General features: G+C 47.9%; 7 protein-coding genes across 7 annotated transcripts; 3 read left to right on the forward strand and 4 right to left on the reverse strand.

Annotated features, from left to right (window-relative positions):
* Positions 1-46: 46 nt before the first annotated feature.
* Positions 47-1,332, forward strand: ANOM_001328 (uncharacterized protein; the record flags this gene model as incomplete). Its single annotated transcript, XM_015546585.1, has 2 exons — positions 47-236; positions 311-1,332. The coding sequence occupies 2 exons, from the start codon at positions 47-49 to the stop codon at positions 1,330-1,332; spliced, it is 1,212 nt and encodes a 403-aa protein (XP_015411535.1).
* Positions 1,333-1,577: 245 nt separating this feature from the next.
* On the reverse strand, positions 1,578-3,623 carry ANOM_001329 (uncharacterized protein; the record flags this gene model as incomplete). Its single annotated transcript, XM_015546586.1, has 6 exons — positions 1,578-1,618; positions 1,695-1,939; positions 1,987-1,999; positions 2,053-2,852; positions 2,906-3,290; positions 3,332-3,623. 6 exons carry the CDS (start codon positions 3,621-3,623, stop codon positions 1,578-1,580), a joined length of 1,776 nt encoding a protein of 591 aa, XP_015411534.1.
* Positions 3,624-4,276: 653 nt separating this feature from the next.
* ANOM_001330 (metal homeostasis factor ATX1) lies at positions 4,277-4,579 on the forward strand (the record flags this gene model as incomplete). The annotated part of the gene is made up of 2 exons (XM_015546587.1): positions 4,277-4,309; positions 4,412-4,579. The coding sequence occupies 2 exons, from the start codon at positions 4,277-4,279 to the stop codon at positions 4,577-4,579; spliced, it is 201 nt and encodes a 66-aa protein (XP_015411576.1).
* Positions 4,580-5,908: 1,329 nt separating this feature from the next.
* Positions 5,909-6,736, reverse strand: ANOM_001331 (uncharacterized protein; the record flags this gene model as incomplete). Its single annotated transcript, XM_015546588.1, has 1 exon — positions 5,909-6,736. The coding sequence occupies one exon, from the start codon at positions 6,734-6,736 to the stop codon at positions 5,909-5,911; it is 828 nt and encodes a 275-aa protein (XP_015411577.1).
* Positions 6,737-7,891: 1,155 nt separating this feature from the next.
* On the reverse strand, positions 7,892-8,843 carry ANOM_001332 (3-hydroxyacyl-CoA dehyrogenase; the record flags this gene model as incomplete). The annotated part of the gene is made up of 3 exons (XM_015546589.1): positions 7,892-8,052; positions 8,131-8,518; positions 8,571-8,843. The coding sequence occupies 3 exons, from the start codon at positions 8,841-8,843 to the stop codon at positions 7,892-7,894; spliced, it is 822 nt and encodes a 273-aa protein (XP_015411574.1).
* Positions 8,844-9,293: 450 nt separating this feature from the next.
* Positions 9,294-10,355, reverse strand: ANOM_001333 (putative low density lipoprotein receptor; the record flags this gene model as incomplete). The annotated part of the gene is made up of 1 exon (XM_015546590.1): positions 9,294-10,355. The coding sequence occupies one exon, from the start codon at positions 10,353-10,355 to the stop codon at positions 9,294-9,296; it is 1,062 nt and encodes a 353-aa protein (XP_015411575.1).
* Positions 10,356-12,957: 2,602 nt separating this feature from the next.
* Positions 12,958-14,757, forward strand: ANOM_001334 (cation:proton antiporter; the record flags this gene model as incomplete). Its single annotated transcript, XM_015546591.1, has 7 exons — positions 12,958-12,994; positions 13,060-13,266; positions 13,323-13,448; positions 13,495-13,545; positions 13,601-13,721; positions 13,775-14,306; positions 14,356-14,757. 7 exons carry the CDS (start codon positions 12,958-12,960, stop codon positions 14,755-14,757), a joined length of 1,476 nt encoding a protein of 491 aa, XP_015411580.1.
* Positions 14,758-14,974: the final 217 nt, after the last annotated feature.

The following is a 14,974-nucleotide window of genomic DNA, read 5'->3' on the forward strand; positions in this document are numbered from 1 at the left end:
ACCCTCATGATGCAAGTACAGATGGAGCTAATCCACTCCTGACAATATGCCGCCAACAAGCCCTCATATCGTTCCGCGAGACTTCAATGCGAGCGCCCCATCCGTCGCGTTCTCCGACCAGTGGACAAACCCCAGCGATGTATTCTCCGTTCTCCTCATTCTCGGAGGCGACGTCGTAGGTCGGGCGCTTGCTCAGCTCGCAGGCTCACCCGTGACTCCTGTCGCATTTTCGTTCGGTGTGGCCCCTCACAAAACGCCTTCTATACCTAGTTACTGCTCTTGCAAACTGACCATGCCGTGTCTCCGCTAGGATGGGTCGCCTATGCTGTTACAGCCGTCGTCTCCGCTGTTGGCGAGAACAAACTAATGCCCCTGCCCGACTGTGCGTGTAAAATCATCAACGGACGCACGGGGTACGTCCGGGATAATTCAAGCTGGGTTATCGGTCGGATCATGCGGGACTATGAAAGCTGGATGGATGATGGGAACAAGGACGGGCCAATTCATACGCGCGTAAAGCAGATGATTGATGAACTTTGGAAATCAAAGATAGATAATGCCGAGGCGGAGGAACCAGGAACAGGAGCGCAGGTTAAGAAACCAGCACAGGCCGGTCTTTGCGTGTCGGTGTACAAGGCTGGGATTGCGAAACCAGGGTATCCTGGCCGCGATTGGGTCTACTGCCTTGGGCTTGCCACGAGCATTGTCCAGCTAGGAATCGCAGCAATTCCTTGTGGTATATACGGGGACTGGGGCATTCTACTGGTGACGGGTAGTGGGATAGCGCTCTCCTTTGCTGTTGGCGCTCTCCCGCAGTGGAAGCGAGAGAAATGGGCCTGTCGCCGGAACACGAACAAAGCAGTGATTCTCACAAGAGGAAACGGCAGTCAGCATGCTATCGTCATCATTGGCGATGATGTAGGTCTTGACTTGGAAGATCTCGCAACAGGCCCCCTCACGGCTGATGTTTCTGCCTCGTTGTTTACAAGAGTGTTCTTGATCGTTCTTGCTACACTATGGATCTTGCTCCTAATCACGGCAGCCGGTCTACACCATAACACCTGGTTTTTGCTCGCAGTCGGCGGTCTTGGTATGATCCAGAACATAATTGCTGCTGGGGTGAGGAGGTCACCGAAGAGTTTCGGTATTCCATTGAGGCCTCTGGTGGTTTTCGGACAAACCAAGGTCATGCCGACGCTGTTCGCGGTTGAGGACGCATATCCCCGCGTGGGGAGGAGTATGCTAAAGACTTTTTTCCCAGGGCCTTTGCGCCCAGACGAGAAGCAAAAGTGGGAGAGGTATGAGAGACGCGCCAACGATTTGGAAAGATAAGGTGTTCGGTGCGGCCAGTAGATTCTTACTTCGGTGAAAGCCTTGAAGCTGATGGCACATTCAATGCCGCTGCGTATACATCTCAACATTGGTCATGGCCAATTTTGTACAATACTGACAGTCCATGCGTGTAAAAGTTACTCGACCTTGACCTTGATGAGCGGTTTCTTTCAAGGAGCATGGTAGGCGCCACGAGCTAGCCAGCCAAGCCTAACAGATAAGGTCCTTTGGAAATTGTAGAACTCTTAAATCTCTACAAGCCCAGCTAGCACACGGCCCATTGCAGCTGCAACTCTCAGTCGTCAGATTGCACTATGCGGATCTACGAGTTCATTGGTCATCAGTAGCTTTTACACACTCACTATTCCACCGCAAAATACGCTCAACAGAAAGCTCACGGTGCCTGGGTTCCTCAACTGGATCGTCGTCTCCGTTATCAAACGGGTCTATGATCCATGCATGTATTTGAAGTCGACGAATAAACTCAATATCCCCTCTGCCATCATCGAGCCAGATACCATCATCGTAGCTTCTTTGCCAATTGAATAGGCGTGATGTTGCAGATCCCGATTGCTCATCAGCAATATATCGCTCGGGGTGGGGGAACCTTGGTAATCAGAAATTATGTCAAAATTCAGCCTATGTTAGACTTACTCATTTGTCTCATCTGCGGCGCAAGTGTCACATTGAATGGAAGCTTTAATAGGCTTAAGTGCATACTCTGCGCTGGCCGGAACCCTTCTCCTGAGTCTAAGATCCAGTATATTCTCCAAGAAATAGGCCTGTGTGTATGAGCAACGTGGGCTCTCACTTCAAGACTGAGGTTTTTCACCGGTGTTGTGCCGAAGGGGGGTGCTGGCGACCATGGCACTGATAATTCCAGTCGGCAGAAGAAGGAAGTCTGAAACTCATGTGCCCTGGAAGTGATGGATTCTTCTGAGTCATGTGCAGGATACACTATCTGAAGAAAGGATTGAGCCGTATTTGTCCAGAAGGCAGCCACTAGACATATCGGCGGTAGACCACTGAGAGCCATATTCAGGAATGAAGCTACTTGGTCGTTGCACACTGCAGCAGCCCATAAGAGACTTAGATAGGGTTTCATATTGGTAACTGCAGAGAGGAGGTGGCGGTTGTCAATCCTGTCCACTTCCGAGAGAGCTTTTTTGACACCCAAGGATACGGCCCCGACAAGGTTACATGGAACGGATGGATGAAAAAATACGCCGCAGAGTAACGAATCCAGAGCATCTTGTGTAGAGCTAAGAGACATGAACTTATCAATTGATCGATAAAGTTCAAGAAATACCATGTCTTTCGGTCTAAGTGAAGAGCGCCTAGGAGCTGCCGAAATCAGCATAGGAGGAGCAAATTTGGGTGGAGGCGTGTGCCGTGAGGTCAACATTAGAACAGAGGCAAAGCCAGTGAGAAATTCCCCTTCCAGACCCTCCAACACGCAGAAGCCTAAAAGGATATCGAACGCAAGGGACGAATTTGATGTGACTGGTTTCCAGTCGCGTCTGCAGACTTATTAGCCGCTAAGGAGAAAAGATGCTTCATATGATGAACATACCGCTTGATTGAGGTTCCTTCTCTTCTCAACATCCATGGCGAATAGAAGGCGCCTTTGTGCTTTTTCACTCGAGCTACCCAATAGCCCTGTGTGATGACATCCCAGAAATCGTCTTCTATCTGCATACCTTGCTCGTGAAAGATCTGGCTTTCCTCACCCGCCTGTTGGAGTATCTCCACCCAACGGCAGGAAATTATATAGGACCAGGCCAGAACAATGCTGGTAAAATACCCAGAACGAAGAGGCTTGGCGCAAATAGGAATGGCGGCATCCAGCTGGGCCTCCGCCTTCGTCCTGTAGGTTACTGGCGCTGGACATCCGAGGCACTGCAGATAATCGATTGACTTCTGAGGTTGATCGCAGTTAAATCTTCCGTCGTTTTCACCTGTAAAGTAGACTTTAAAACAAGAAAGGATCTTGGTCTACCTGAAGTGTTGACGGCTCCTGGGAGACGGTGATAGAATGGAGGGATATTGTCAAGGAGATCGAGAAAGGCTGTTAAATAGTACTGGAAAGATTCCGTGCCTTCTTGATAAGCAACGGCCGCATTTTTCCAATTTTCAAGCTTTAACTGACAGCAATGGTTAAACTCTGCTGTTGTAGGACAGACTCCATCCCCAGGGAACCAAGTTATATCCTCATCACTGCTGGATTCATCACTATCGTCGGGCTGGGGGGGATGGTCAGTATCTGGAAGACCCGAATCTCCGGTTCCCATAACGGCCACATTGGTTAACTGTTTGGTTCCAGGTAATCGAAGGGATGAATTGAAAACATAGGAGGAAATTCAGATGCAGACGGACTATGTACAAGTCATCTCGAGCGGGAGAGGCGGTGAAAGAAGCGGCGAAGAAGTGCGGTAATTGGTAATGAAGAAGAGACAGCCGCTGATCATTGCTCGGCGGCTAGCCTGTATGCTTGCGGTTGTGGCTTACCGCAATGTTATAGAACCAAAGTTGGGGTTTTCAGATGGGTTGTTGAGGAGCCTTATGTGCCCATAGGAACAGTGATTGTATTCAGCTAATTGTAGGATATCTATCCTCCTACTGAGGAACTAACGCGAAAAAGGCGCATAGAACGACCCACATCCAGAATTCGGAAAGATGCAGGGAAGCCAACGGCTTGGGCTCTGGGCACAAATACCTCACCAGGTAGAGGCATCACTCGGCTTATAAATAGAATGAATCTTTCTCTCCATTCCCCAGATCAGATTCCCTCAACCTAAACTTTGATCAACTTCAGCATTTGAACATACCTTCGCCTGTGACCAATTCACTTCAACTATTGCCACCAATCACCAAACAAAAGTCACAATAATGTCCAATCATCAATACAAGTTCAATGTCAAGATGGGATGTTCCGGCTGTTCAAATGCTATCCAGGACACTCTCAGACCACTCAGCGGTGCGTGACTACCAATAGAGCCCAAACTGCCATTGTCCATAATGTATATACCATAGATAGCTTTGTCTCTACGTTGTCCGTGTCATGCATCATACTGATTAGATGGATCTCTCAACAGGACTTAAGTCCCTGGATATCAGCCTTGAACAGCAAACCGTTTCTATCGTCGCCGAACCCTCGCTTCCATACGACGCCGTGCTCGCAGCCATAAAGGAAAAGGGCAAAGATGTTCACAGTGGCGAAATTGACGGTGTCCCTCATTCTATCTAAGCCAACGCTGAGTGGCCCACCGGATGAAGTCTTGAAAGGAGAGAGCAACACGTACGACTGGACACATGGTGGGTGGAAAGTGGATGATAATATCTAAATATATGTTCCTGTACAGACAACATGTGCGCGTATATTCCATAAATCCGTCCCAACACAATCAACTTCGACAGATCTAGCGTGTAGGAAAAATAATTAGACCATCATGGATAATGATTTAGTGCTCATCCAAGAATCGTCCTCGGACTCGCTACTAGTGGATTATTTTGGCGCACAAATGGCGCGTCTGGCCCTCGGGGATGAGAGCCAGCCAGAGTTTTCAACTTCCGGTGCAGATCCAAAAGGACGAATGATGCGCGATTAGTGCGGTAGCGTATTAAATTTATCGTACTAACCAGAGTCTACTGTAGATTTGCAATTAATGCTTTGGCCGAGTCCGAAACCGCAGAAAGTCCAGGTACATAACAGCCTACCTTGCTAGGTCTACCGGATCGTACGTTTCCTTGCTCTCTCGCGCTTCGTGGGAAAGGCTGAATATGAAGGTTTTCAAAGGTGATCAAGAGAACGGATACATCGTACCTTGGGCAGGGCATGGTGCTCCTCATCAATGGTCCTTCACTGCAATGTACGGCTTAATGGCGACGGTTGTCACATTTGCTAGCTCCATCGTGATTGCTGCTAATGGAAGAGCCGTACAGGAGTTTAATTGTCCTCACGCGACTTGATAGCTGCAACAGCATTCACTGTTCTGGTAGAGCTAAATAACCTCTTCTACGTTTGTTCTTGTCCCCTGACCGGCCACGGGGACTGGCTATGGGACACTTAATCTTCGGTACTATATCGAAACTATTCAGTCACAAGACCAGCTCTTGCCAGTATCTATGGTCTTTCGATTGTCAAGAATGCACGTCGCGCCCATCCATGGTTTTTAAGCCCAGCGAAATCAAAGTTGTAGTTCCATTGAGCTAGACAAGGTGTACCTCATGCGAAGTTGTAAGTATTCCTAAGCGAACATGTTTCCAAGGAATGGCTGTCAATGTAATAGATTTATACTTTGTTCAACAGCTGATCTCCAGCTAAATAGTGCATGTGACATATACATTGCAGAAATGTATAAAAAGCTACTCATGATTCAATGTGAATTAAAAGCAGACCGCTGAATACGGTCATCTTTTGTGTCATTAAATTTGCTACATACATACAATGTTCTGCTTCAAGAATCGTAAGAGTCGACCACGAGTAAGGTCAGACAGAACCGCTCCTCGTTACATTAAGACGTTGGCAACTTCCAATTGAGTTTCCCGTATCACATTCATGTCGTTAAATCCCAAATCATACCTGATACTGGCGCTCCAACCAAGCCAGCTCCGGTCGGCCAGCACAAGCAGCGTCGCTATTGCAGGTCCCAGAATCATAGCCGGCATAGAAATAGAAAATGGCCTTCTTATCAGCAATTTGATCAGGACTCAGGTTTGCGGGCAGCGAGGCTACCGGATAGCCCATGTAGCCGAAGAAGTCGGCATTATTATCAGCAGCCTGAGACGCGTGGTCTGCAAAGAACCCAGTGGTGTAGTGGTCGCTGTGGTCCCCGTCGCCGATATCATTGACGAAGTCGAGAGTGTTGATACGGTCGGGGCTGAAGTTCTCAATGATGTCGGATAGGACATCAAGGAGCTGTTGCCTCGTATAGGTAGTGCCGGAGGCGTCGACTGTGCCGATCTGATCGATGGTTCCCTCCCAGAGCTTCTGAAGACTGACGCTGCCTGTTGAAGCAAAACCTGACCCGTCCAGGTTGCCATCCGGGATGTGTAGGAAGGCAAGTTCAATCTGGGGTTGGGCCGCGAGTTCGTATACCGGGATGTCAAATCCCTCGATGCCTGCATCGCCTTCGTTCCATTCATTGGCAACACCGGCGATTTGTGCATAGGTCGCTAGGGAGCCGGCTTGACGGCTTGTCCAGTAGTCTTCGCCGTTGCCTGCGTCGCCGGCTGTGAGGAAGACGGTACGGACTGCTCGACCTGACCGTACTTCACTAAGGAGGTCTGGGGACATAAAGAGTAGATCATCATCTTGATGTGCAACAATGTTCAGGGTTTGTGCAACCGTCAAGGCTGCAGGGCCGAGGATAGCTAAACTGCTGAGCAGGCTGTAGGGTCTCATTTTGAGTGTATAGACAATTGGGCGGACTGTGATCTGTGAAACACAACGATAGTGAGACAAGACGGGGTTACCAATCCAAATTTATGGTCCGTATCCCCAAGTGAAAATAAACAAATTTGCATTGTTGAGAAGTTGTGTAGCTTCAACTATGCTGCATTCCAGCTGGGATTTCGTCCCTGCCGTCTACATTCTCGTCAAAACATTCAATCACGACAACTAATTTCCCAGACAGACCGCCGATCAGATAATCCTTTCGCCCCTAGGACTTCAATACTTGTTAGGCGTATTATAATTGTTGTCGCGATGTTATACTCGACGAGAGTTTACAGAGTATGTCTATCCCCACTACTTAGCCTATCTTCAATATCCACTACGTATAACCTGTACATACGGTACAGTCCCTTGAATATACTCTAACCCTCTTTTTCTTCTCTCGATTTAAATCATAGTCGTCATTGTATTTCAGCATGTTCATGCCTATACACCACGAGATCCTGACGTTCGTGTGAGGTCGATGGCGGCAGGTACACCCGGCGTATCCCTTGCTTCTTCTCAAACCTGGGTTCCCAGTTTCAATTGGCGTTGCGGAATGTTCGACAGTCCTATTTCCACTCACCTGCGAAGTTGACTGAGCGACACCAAGAGATTAGGAATTTGCTAACCCTCTTAGGAAGTACTTGTGCTTGTTGCATGTTCATATCTCGGGGTGTCATTGCCTGGGGGCCTTCTATCTCATCTAGTTTATGTATCCCTGGCGGCTTTAGTCTTGAACTACGCTATGTTCCGACACTCAGACCCCTTGAATCGAGCGAGGCTAGAATTGCAGAGGTATGTGCTGTGCATCAAGGGTTCAAGGAAGAGGTAATATGGCTCTGATTTCACTTCCTTGGCAGCAACACGACACGATTCCCTCCTACCCGAAATTGCAACTGTACAAAGTCGGTTTATCCGCATGAATTAATTTCTATAATACATAACGATCTTCTGCCAACCAATCTAATTGACTCGCTTAAGTCTATTCTAGCAAAGATGACTTCGTTTTCATGTCCATAAGTTTCAAGAGTACATCATCTCTCTCTTTCTGCAAAGCATCCAAATCAGTTGCCTGCACCATCGGTTCCACTGTTTTGCTTAAATCCTGAATTGCTTGGGGCGTCATTTCAAACGTATGTTACGCATGTCATCATGCCACGATTTAGCAGCCGGGCCAAGATGCTCCAAGAAGTGCTGAAAACTCCCATTGCCCGCCATAGCGTTCAGGGCAAAAGGACCATTGAGCGCCCACCGTAGACCAAGAGAAGACGTCATTGTGGTATCTTTACAATTTCATTAGAGTTAGCGTTATATCAACGAGACTATCTGTCAAGAAAGCTAGGGGGGTTATAGCATCTTACCTAAGTCTGCTGCTGAAATAATACCTCTGCTCACCAAGCTATATGCTTCCATCAATATGGCAGCTTGGAGCCTGTTGACGATGAACCCGGGGATCTCTTTCTGAATAAGCACTGGCTTCTTTCCCAGACTTTTGTAGAAGTCCATAGCTCGTGGGACAACAGTCTCCCGATTTGTAGCTGCATGTGGCACGACCTCCACGAGAGGAATTAAATGTGGTGGGTTGAAAGGATGCCCGACCAGGACCCGCTCAGGGTGATGACGGCACGCTGACACATATTCGGAAGATGGGATTCCAGACGACGAAGATGCGATGATGACCTCTGGGCGTGCTTTTTCGTCTAGGTAGGCGAACAGGGTGCGTTTGAATTCTACCCGCTCGGGGCCATTCTTTATTACGGTTAGTAGAATCGTGGACAGTATGTGTACAAGTAGGCGGTACCTCTTGGATGAAATCAATCTCGTCGAAATGATTATCCAGTGAATTCACAAAGGTGTAATTTTTTAGGGAAGCCCCTTCGCTGAGCCCAATTCGAGTAAGTGTTGGCCATTGCGCTTGCAAATATGTCTTGAGGTTCTTCTCTGCGTTCGGAGCAGGATCCGTCACTAGGACCTTGAGCCCTCGAGCCAGAAATAGAGCAGTCCAGCTGGCTCCTATAACGCCGGTGCCGATAGTGGCAACTGTTTTAATCACGTTCTTGCCTGCAATGGACATCTTGGAAGTAACGTATAATCACTTGGTATTAGGGATGACGATGAGTAATGGAATGGTTGGTGTATGTATATAAAGATTGTGACGTTGGTGGATGGTCAAGCTCGGGAGGGTGCTAAATATATATCCAATGCCACTACTGAAACTCAGCAACCCGGTTCCAAAAACCAGAGTTCCTACAATTTCCATAGGTCTGGTTGTTGATTATTCAACACAGTTGAATTTCCGACCGAACTGAGGCATATACATGGTCCATCTATCAATACCGCGGGCCCGTGGAAAATGGCCGGCATGCCGAGGACTTGGTCTACGAGCCCCGCGGGTAGGTCCGCGGCATCCGCGGATGAGATGCCGAGAGGCTACTTCTACCCAATGCTCGTTATTTCAACTCACATATCCAACACCTTGCCAGATACGCTCTCTGGAAGTTCAATTACACTGATGACAGCAACCTTACACAAAAGTGATGCCAGTGTAAAATCCATCCCCACGATGTATAACCTCCTTTCCACCCCCATCCACACTGACTCGATACACACTACCGCCCAAGTCAGTGACATAGACATACTGGTTGATTGAATCAACCTTTAATCCAATAGCCTGATGCAACTGCCGTGCTAGAATATGCACCTGAGGGTTCTCATCCCCAACTCTCGCCTTATTCAGTGTATTACCATACGGATCTTCGCCCCGGTCTGTCCAGTAAAGTGTCTGCGTCTCAGACACAAAGTCCAGGTCAATGGGCTCGGGGAGACCCACGAACAATGTCTCAATATCTGATCGACAGAGGGCATTTTCCCCAAATGGCATATTGATATTCGCACGGAAAATGCGCCCTTTGTATCCTCTGTTCGTTCCTTTCTGTGTCCAATAGAACTTCCCGTTCTCGAGATCCAAGGTTATCCCCACACACCACCGCATTTGATCCTCCTTGTCGCTGCTCTTGCAATCTCCGCGGAGAACCAGGATTTCGTGGTGTTGGCCATCGAAATTACAACGGTGAACACTCATGCCCTCACGATCGCAAATGTAGAGCTTCCGATTCCGATCGTCGACAGCCAGTTGTTTGGGTGTGTGCACGGAACCCTCGGGAATGACAGTTCTTATATCGCTGCCATCGAGATTTGCAGACAGTACCGAGCCGTCTTGTTTAGATGTGCTAAGTCCCATACTCGTCCAAAACATGCGGCCGGTGGACTGCGATACGTCAAGACCATCGGGACTTTTAAGACCAGATACTAGTGCAGTGACATTCTTTCCGCCGTCCACACTGCGGAGAATCCGTCCATTGTGGTCGAAAAAGGCCCTGTTCGTGATCTTTGAGCTCTGGGCTATTTCGAGGAAGTAGATTGCGTGGGGATGGTCTTGTCTGTTCTCTCTGGGAGAAGGTAGCTCTCCCTTACTTGTCTTATTCACCGGTTTTACTTGTTCGAAGTAGCTGTTACAAGGCCAATGAGAGGTCGGGGTTGGGTCGGGGTCTCGCTTGCCCATGTAATTATCTTCGGTTGAAGTCATTGTGTCGAGACCAGATTTTTCCGTCATTGCGCAGGGACCGGAGCTATTCAAAAAGATTCCTTTCCACGTTTGATCGACTTCGTTGGGGTCGGAGACCCCAGACGATAGATTCTTAGGGATGTGGATATATGGAAGTGACTGTAACTGGATTGGTGAGATGTTGGTCTAGGATCATTCCCTATTTACTGAAGGTTCCTGGGAGCTGTCGGTGTATGAGAGAAACCCGGTGAACAAGCCCTTTATAGCTTTTCTGGCTATTTTTGAAATGCAAGTTGTTGGGATATTTATCCTGTCTGACAATTGTTCTTTTCCTGAACCTGTCGGATCTTGACATCACATCAGGATTCTAGGATAAACTTCATGAAAACCGGGAGGAGTTGACGATATGCCACGCGAATAGATAAAGCTATTCTTAATGATGTGATTAACGACCCTTTGAAGGGCTGGGCTTTTAAAAACAGTGCCAGGTACATTTCAGGGTACGATCTTGTAGCTTTCTATCCATCACGTACATACAAGGTTCGCAAAAGTATGTGTGCTTAGCGAGAGACTTCCCGGTATATTACTCAGTAGATTGAGATGACACACCAAAAGCAGCCATCTTTCCTGCTGATTTCATCACCAGCGCATTTAACTGCTTCGTATTTCAAAGAGTCTTACTTATATTACAACAAGGAACGACAAGGTACAAAAAGAGCAAAAATACGACAAAGTTAAATGCACTGACGAAGGGGCAAGAGAACCGATAAATGGTTAGCGGTATAGTGACCTCCACGTTGTCTCAAGGAAGTAGTGGGCATATAACTGATCAACCACTAACCATTCAACGAAAAAAAACCGCTCCATATTCGCACACCCCTGCCACATAAAAGGGCTATTTCAAGCATCGCCGATGTGCAAAAAGCTATCTAGGCGTCCTTGGTTTTGTCTTCGTCGAACCAACAACCCAAACCCCGGTGGCACTTAAGATGATGAGTACGAAGGCCATAATGAGAAGCAGTCCTAGGAGAACAAAGGCCGCAATTTTCAAGCGCTTTTTGCGACTTCGGTTCGTGTGCAACTGCGCCATATAATTATCTGATACGGCTGGTGGTTGAGCCATTGGAGCAAGGAATGTTTTGTCTTTGGCAGGTGTACTATTTCTGGGTGATTGTGGTAGACTATTGGCCTTTGGACACTAGCACTTGGTTCCTCCGATAGAATTTGTGAGAGTTACTATCAACTGCTGTATGAGATAGATGGACATTTATATCTTGTTATATCTCGGGAGATCACCAGGGACTTTGCAGATAGTCCGATTCAAGACGGGAAAGTCTGCTAGGCCACAATTATCACATAGCCTTGACCGGGTCAAATATGAAAGGGAATTTGCGCAAAGAACAGGAGACTACAATGTATGTGAAAACGTTGTACAAATTTAACAAAGCCTTCGGCAACCTCAGGGTGCTTGGTTGGGAGTAATGCCCATTATTCTTGGTTCACCCCAACTCATTGTTTTGTATCATTTTGACTATAATCTGCCAAAGAAAAAATGATGCAACTGGTATATAACGCCAATTCAGGGCGCTTTGTTCAGGCGTGTAATTCACTCAAGATGCTGAATCCCATATTCGGGGTGGAATAAAGGGCAATACGAGATGATACTGGGCTCTACCGGGGCGAACGGTGTGTATTTCCATACGTGTTGAGGGCCAAATGCCTGTAGTGCTTGTATAGTCAATCCTCATTGTTCTCTTTCATCCATTAGTCCTTGCGCTCATTGGCCTGTATCTAGAGACCAGGTCACCCAATCCATCTTTGCTTAGTGCTAATTTCAGGAGATTATAGGCACACAACTGGAACTATGTTGCCACATATCCTTGAGATGCTTGGCTGTTTGACTAGCTTGCAGATGTTCCGGCATCCTCGACAAGTACGCCAATATCATGGTGAAGCTAAACACAGATCTGTAAGGTTACAACTGGACTGGTCATTTCGCTTCGACTACTGCATACAGCGCAGCAGTGGAGACTCAGACATTAATGATCATCCGAGGGTGGATCATAGACTTTTTGGGCGGATATGCCGAATCACTTCTCTCCCACCACGATACACATGAGCATACAAGCCACGAAAGAAAGCAAAAGGATTGGAGGTGAAAAGTGATGTTCTAACAGAAAAGGCACTCTAGTATCACCTGCACAATATGAAATGGTGGTTCTCGGCTTCTTCAGGAGATGGATCACGACAAGCATCGCAGCCACCTGAGCTTATAAATTAGCTCGGGCAAAGTCTGGATATGCTCCACAGTTACTGATTCTAGCGTCGGCCTTATGCCATATCCCACGAAGTCCCCACAAACTAAAGGCCATATCACATGGGTCCAGACCGTTGCACCCATTCTTTCAGGGTCTTCATGAAGAACCAAGACTTAGTCTCTTGGCCTTACTCCACCTTTCACCATCTTCGCCTTCTTGACTGATACCCAAGAGAAATCTTAGCTAATGCCAATACTGTGCTTGGGATATCTGTACTTGAGAAATTCACTATTTGATGGGCCCTTCGCCTCTCCAGCTGGAGATTATTCCTGCTTCCATGCTCCGCCCTAGTCCGCTCATACATAATGGCAGGTGGCTTCCTCCCGTACCATGAGCCCGGTAGTAAGTATGAACCATTGGATATTCGTCCCTAGTACTACGCACGATCGCAAAGCTCACTCGTTTAGTTGTTGAAATCCTGATTATCATCTCATTCTTTTTCTTCCTCTCCTTGGCGGAATGGGTCTCCGCCAAAGTTCTCCGCGCTGGGATCATTGGACAGATTGCAGTTGGCATTATATACGGTGTACCGCTGGCAAATATCCTTGAATGGGACTGGCAACAGACTTTCCTAGCGCTTGGATATGTTGGCTTGATCCTGATTATATTTGAAGGTTGGTGGCTTGAAAGTTCTGCAGCGTCTGTCGGTGTTGACGTCAATCATCTCCAGGCGGCCTTGGCGCCCGGCTCGATCTTCTGAAGGAAAATCTGGTGGTGAGCACGATCGGCGCCGCCACAGGGGTGTGTTTTCCTATCGGGCTTTCTTATCTTCTGCTATACTTGGGATATGGATATGGTATTATCTTCCATGCTGTTTATGAATAAGATCTAACGTCAATCAGGTGCGGTCGAGACGTTCATCATTGGGGCGGCACTTTCCGCCACCTCTTTGGGTAAGCATCCGCAGCCAAGCCCTAACTTACCCTTGCGATCTAACAAACTGGTCAGGCACCACATTCGCGGTAATCTCATCAGCTTCGAAAACAGTAGATCTCGCGCAGACCCGCGTGGGCTCAGTTCTCGTAAGCGCGGCCGTCATTGACGATGTAGTTGGTCTCGTGCTTTCCAGGTCAGTGCCCCAAATTTCGAAAATCCGACCCAAACTCACCCCGAAACCAACAGCATCATCTCCGACCTGGGTAAACTCTCCAACAGCGACGCCAACCTCGGCTGGATCATAGGTCGCCCTATTGTAGCCTCGGTGGCAATGGCCATTCTCACGCCCGTCGTGACGAAGTTTCTCTTTGCGCCGATATTCCGAAAATACATCGAGTTCCACTTCGCCCGCTTCGACCACATCTCTAACATCATATTAATGACGCTGGTCCTATGCGCATTTATCTCCATCGCTGCGTACACGGGCACATCGGTCCTCTTTGGCGCCTTTCTCGCCGGCACCTTTCTCTCCTATCTGCCAAGCAAGCGTCCCGATGGCCCATTCGTGGTCATGAGTCGCGAAGAAGGCGAGCAAAATGAGGATAAAAGCCCGACCTTCGTTCATACCTTCGAGGCCTATCTTCTAGGCGTGCAGACGTATCTGATGGAACCTCTATTCTTTGCTAGCATTGGATTCGCCATTCCGTTTGTGGAGCTGTGGACGGGGAAGCGCATTTGGAGGGGGATATTGTACACGCTTCTAATGGTCGTCGCAAAGGTGGGTTTCTTTCTTCCATTCATCAGATAGTATTGGCTAACGGGTCTAGTTTGTCGTGGGAATATGGATCCCTATATGGAAATACTTGCCAGGGACCAAATCCAAGACCGGGAAAGAGGCTAAGGAGTCTCCCACGGCTCCGGACGCACCAGTTGAGACTCCCAAGGATAATGCAACAATGTTATCGGCCTTATTACTTGGTTCTGCGATGGTTGCGCGCGGCGAGATTGGTCTGTTGATTATCGAGATTGGTTACAACTCCACAGAGTACGTGAGCGAGGAGGGGTTCATTACCGGTGTATGGGCGATCTTGTTGAACACGATTATCGGTCCGGTTACGGTCGGGCTATTGGTTAAATTTTATGGGGCACGGATCGGGGAGGGTGAATGGGGGTTGCAGAAGAACACGCCTCCATCGCAGGAGAAGGGGAATGTGCAAAGTGCTGTATGACATCTGCTGGTAGCTAGTGAATACCGTGTCCTTTGGATGAACATATAGAATTACTACATTAGAAGCGTCTGACATTTGCAAAGGGACTGGGTTAATAACTAGATTCAGACAGCGTGGTCGTACTATGTCCATATTTAATAATTTGAAAGACGTCAACATCAACAACAGCTAATCCTGACCCAAACTAACAATTTACAAGCCTTAGCAAGATATAGCA

This window comes from Aspergillus nomiae, assembly GCF_001204775.2.
Source record: "Aspergillus nomiae NRRL 13137 chromosome Unknown contig00011, whole genome shotgun sequence".
In the NCBI taxonomy this organism is placed as follows: domain Eukaryota; kingdom Fungi; phylum Ascomycota; class Eurotiomycetes; order Eurotiales; family Aspergillaceae; genus Aspergillus; species Aspergillus nomiae.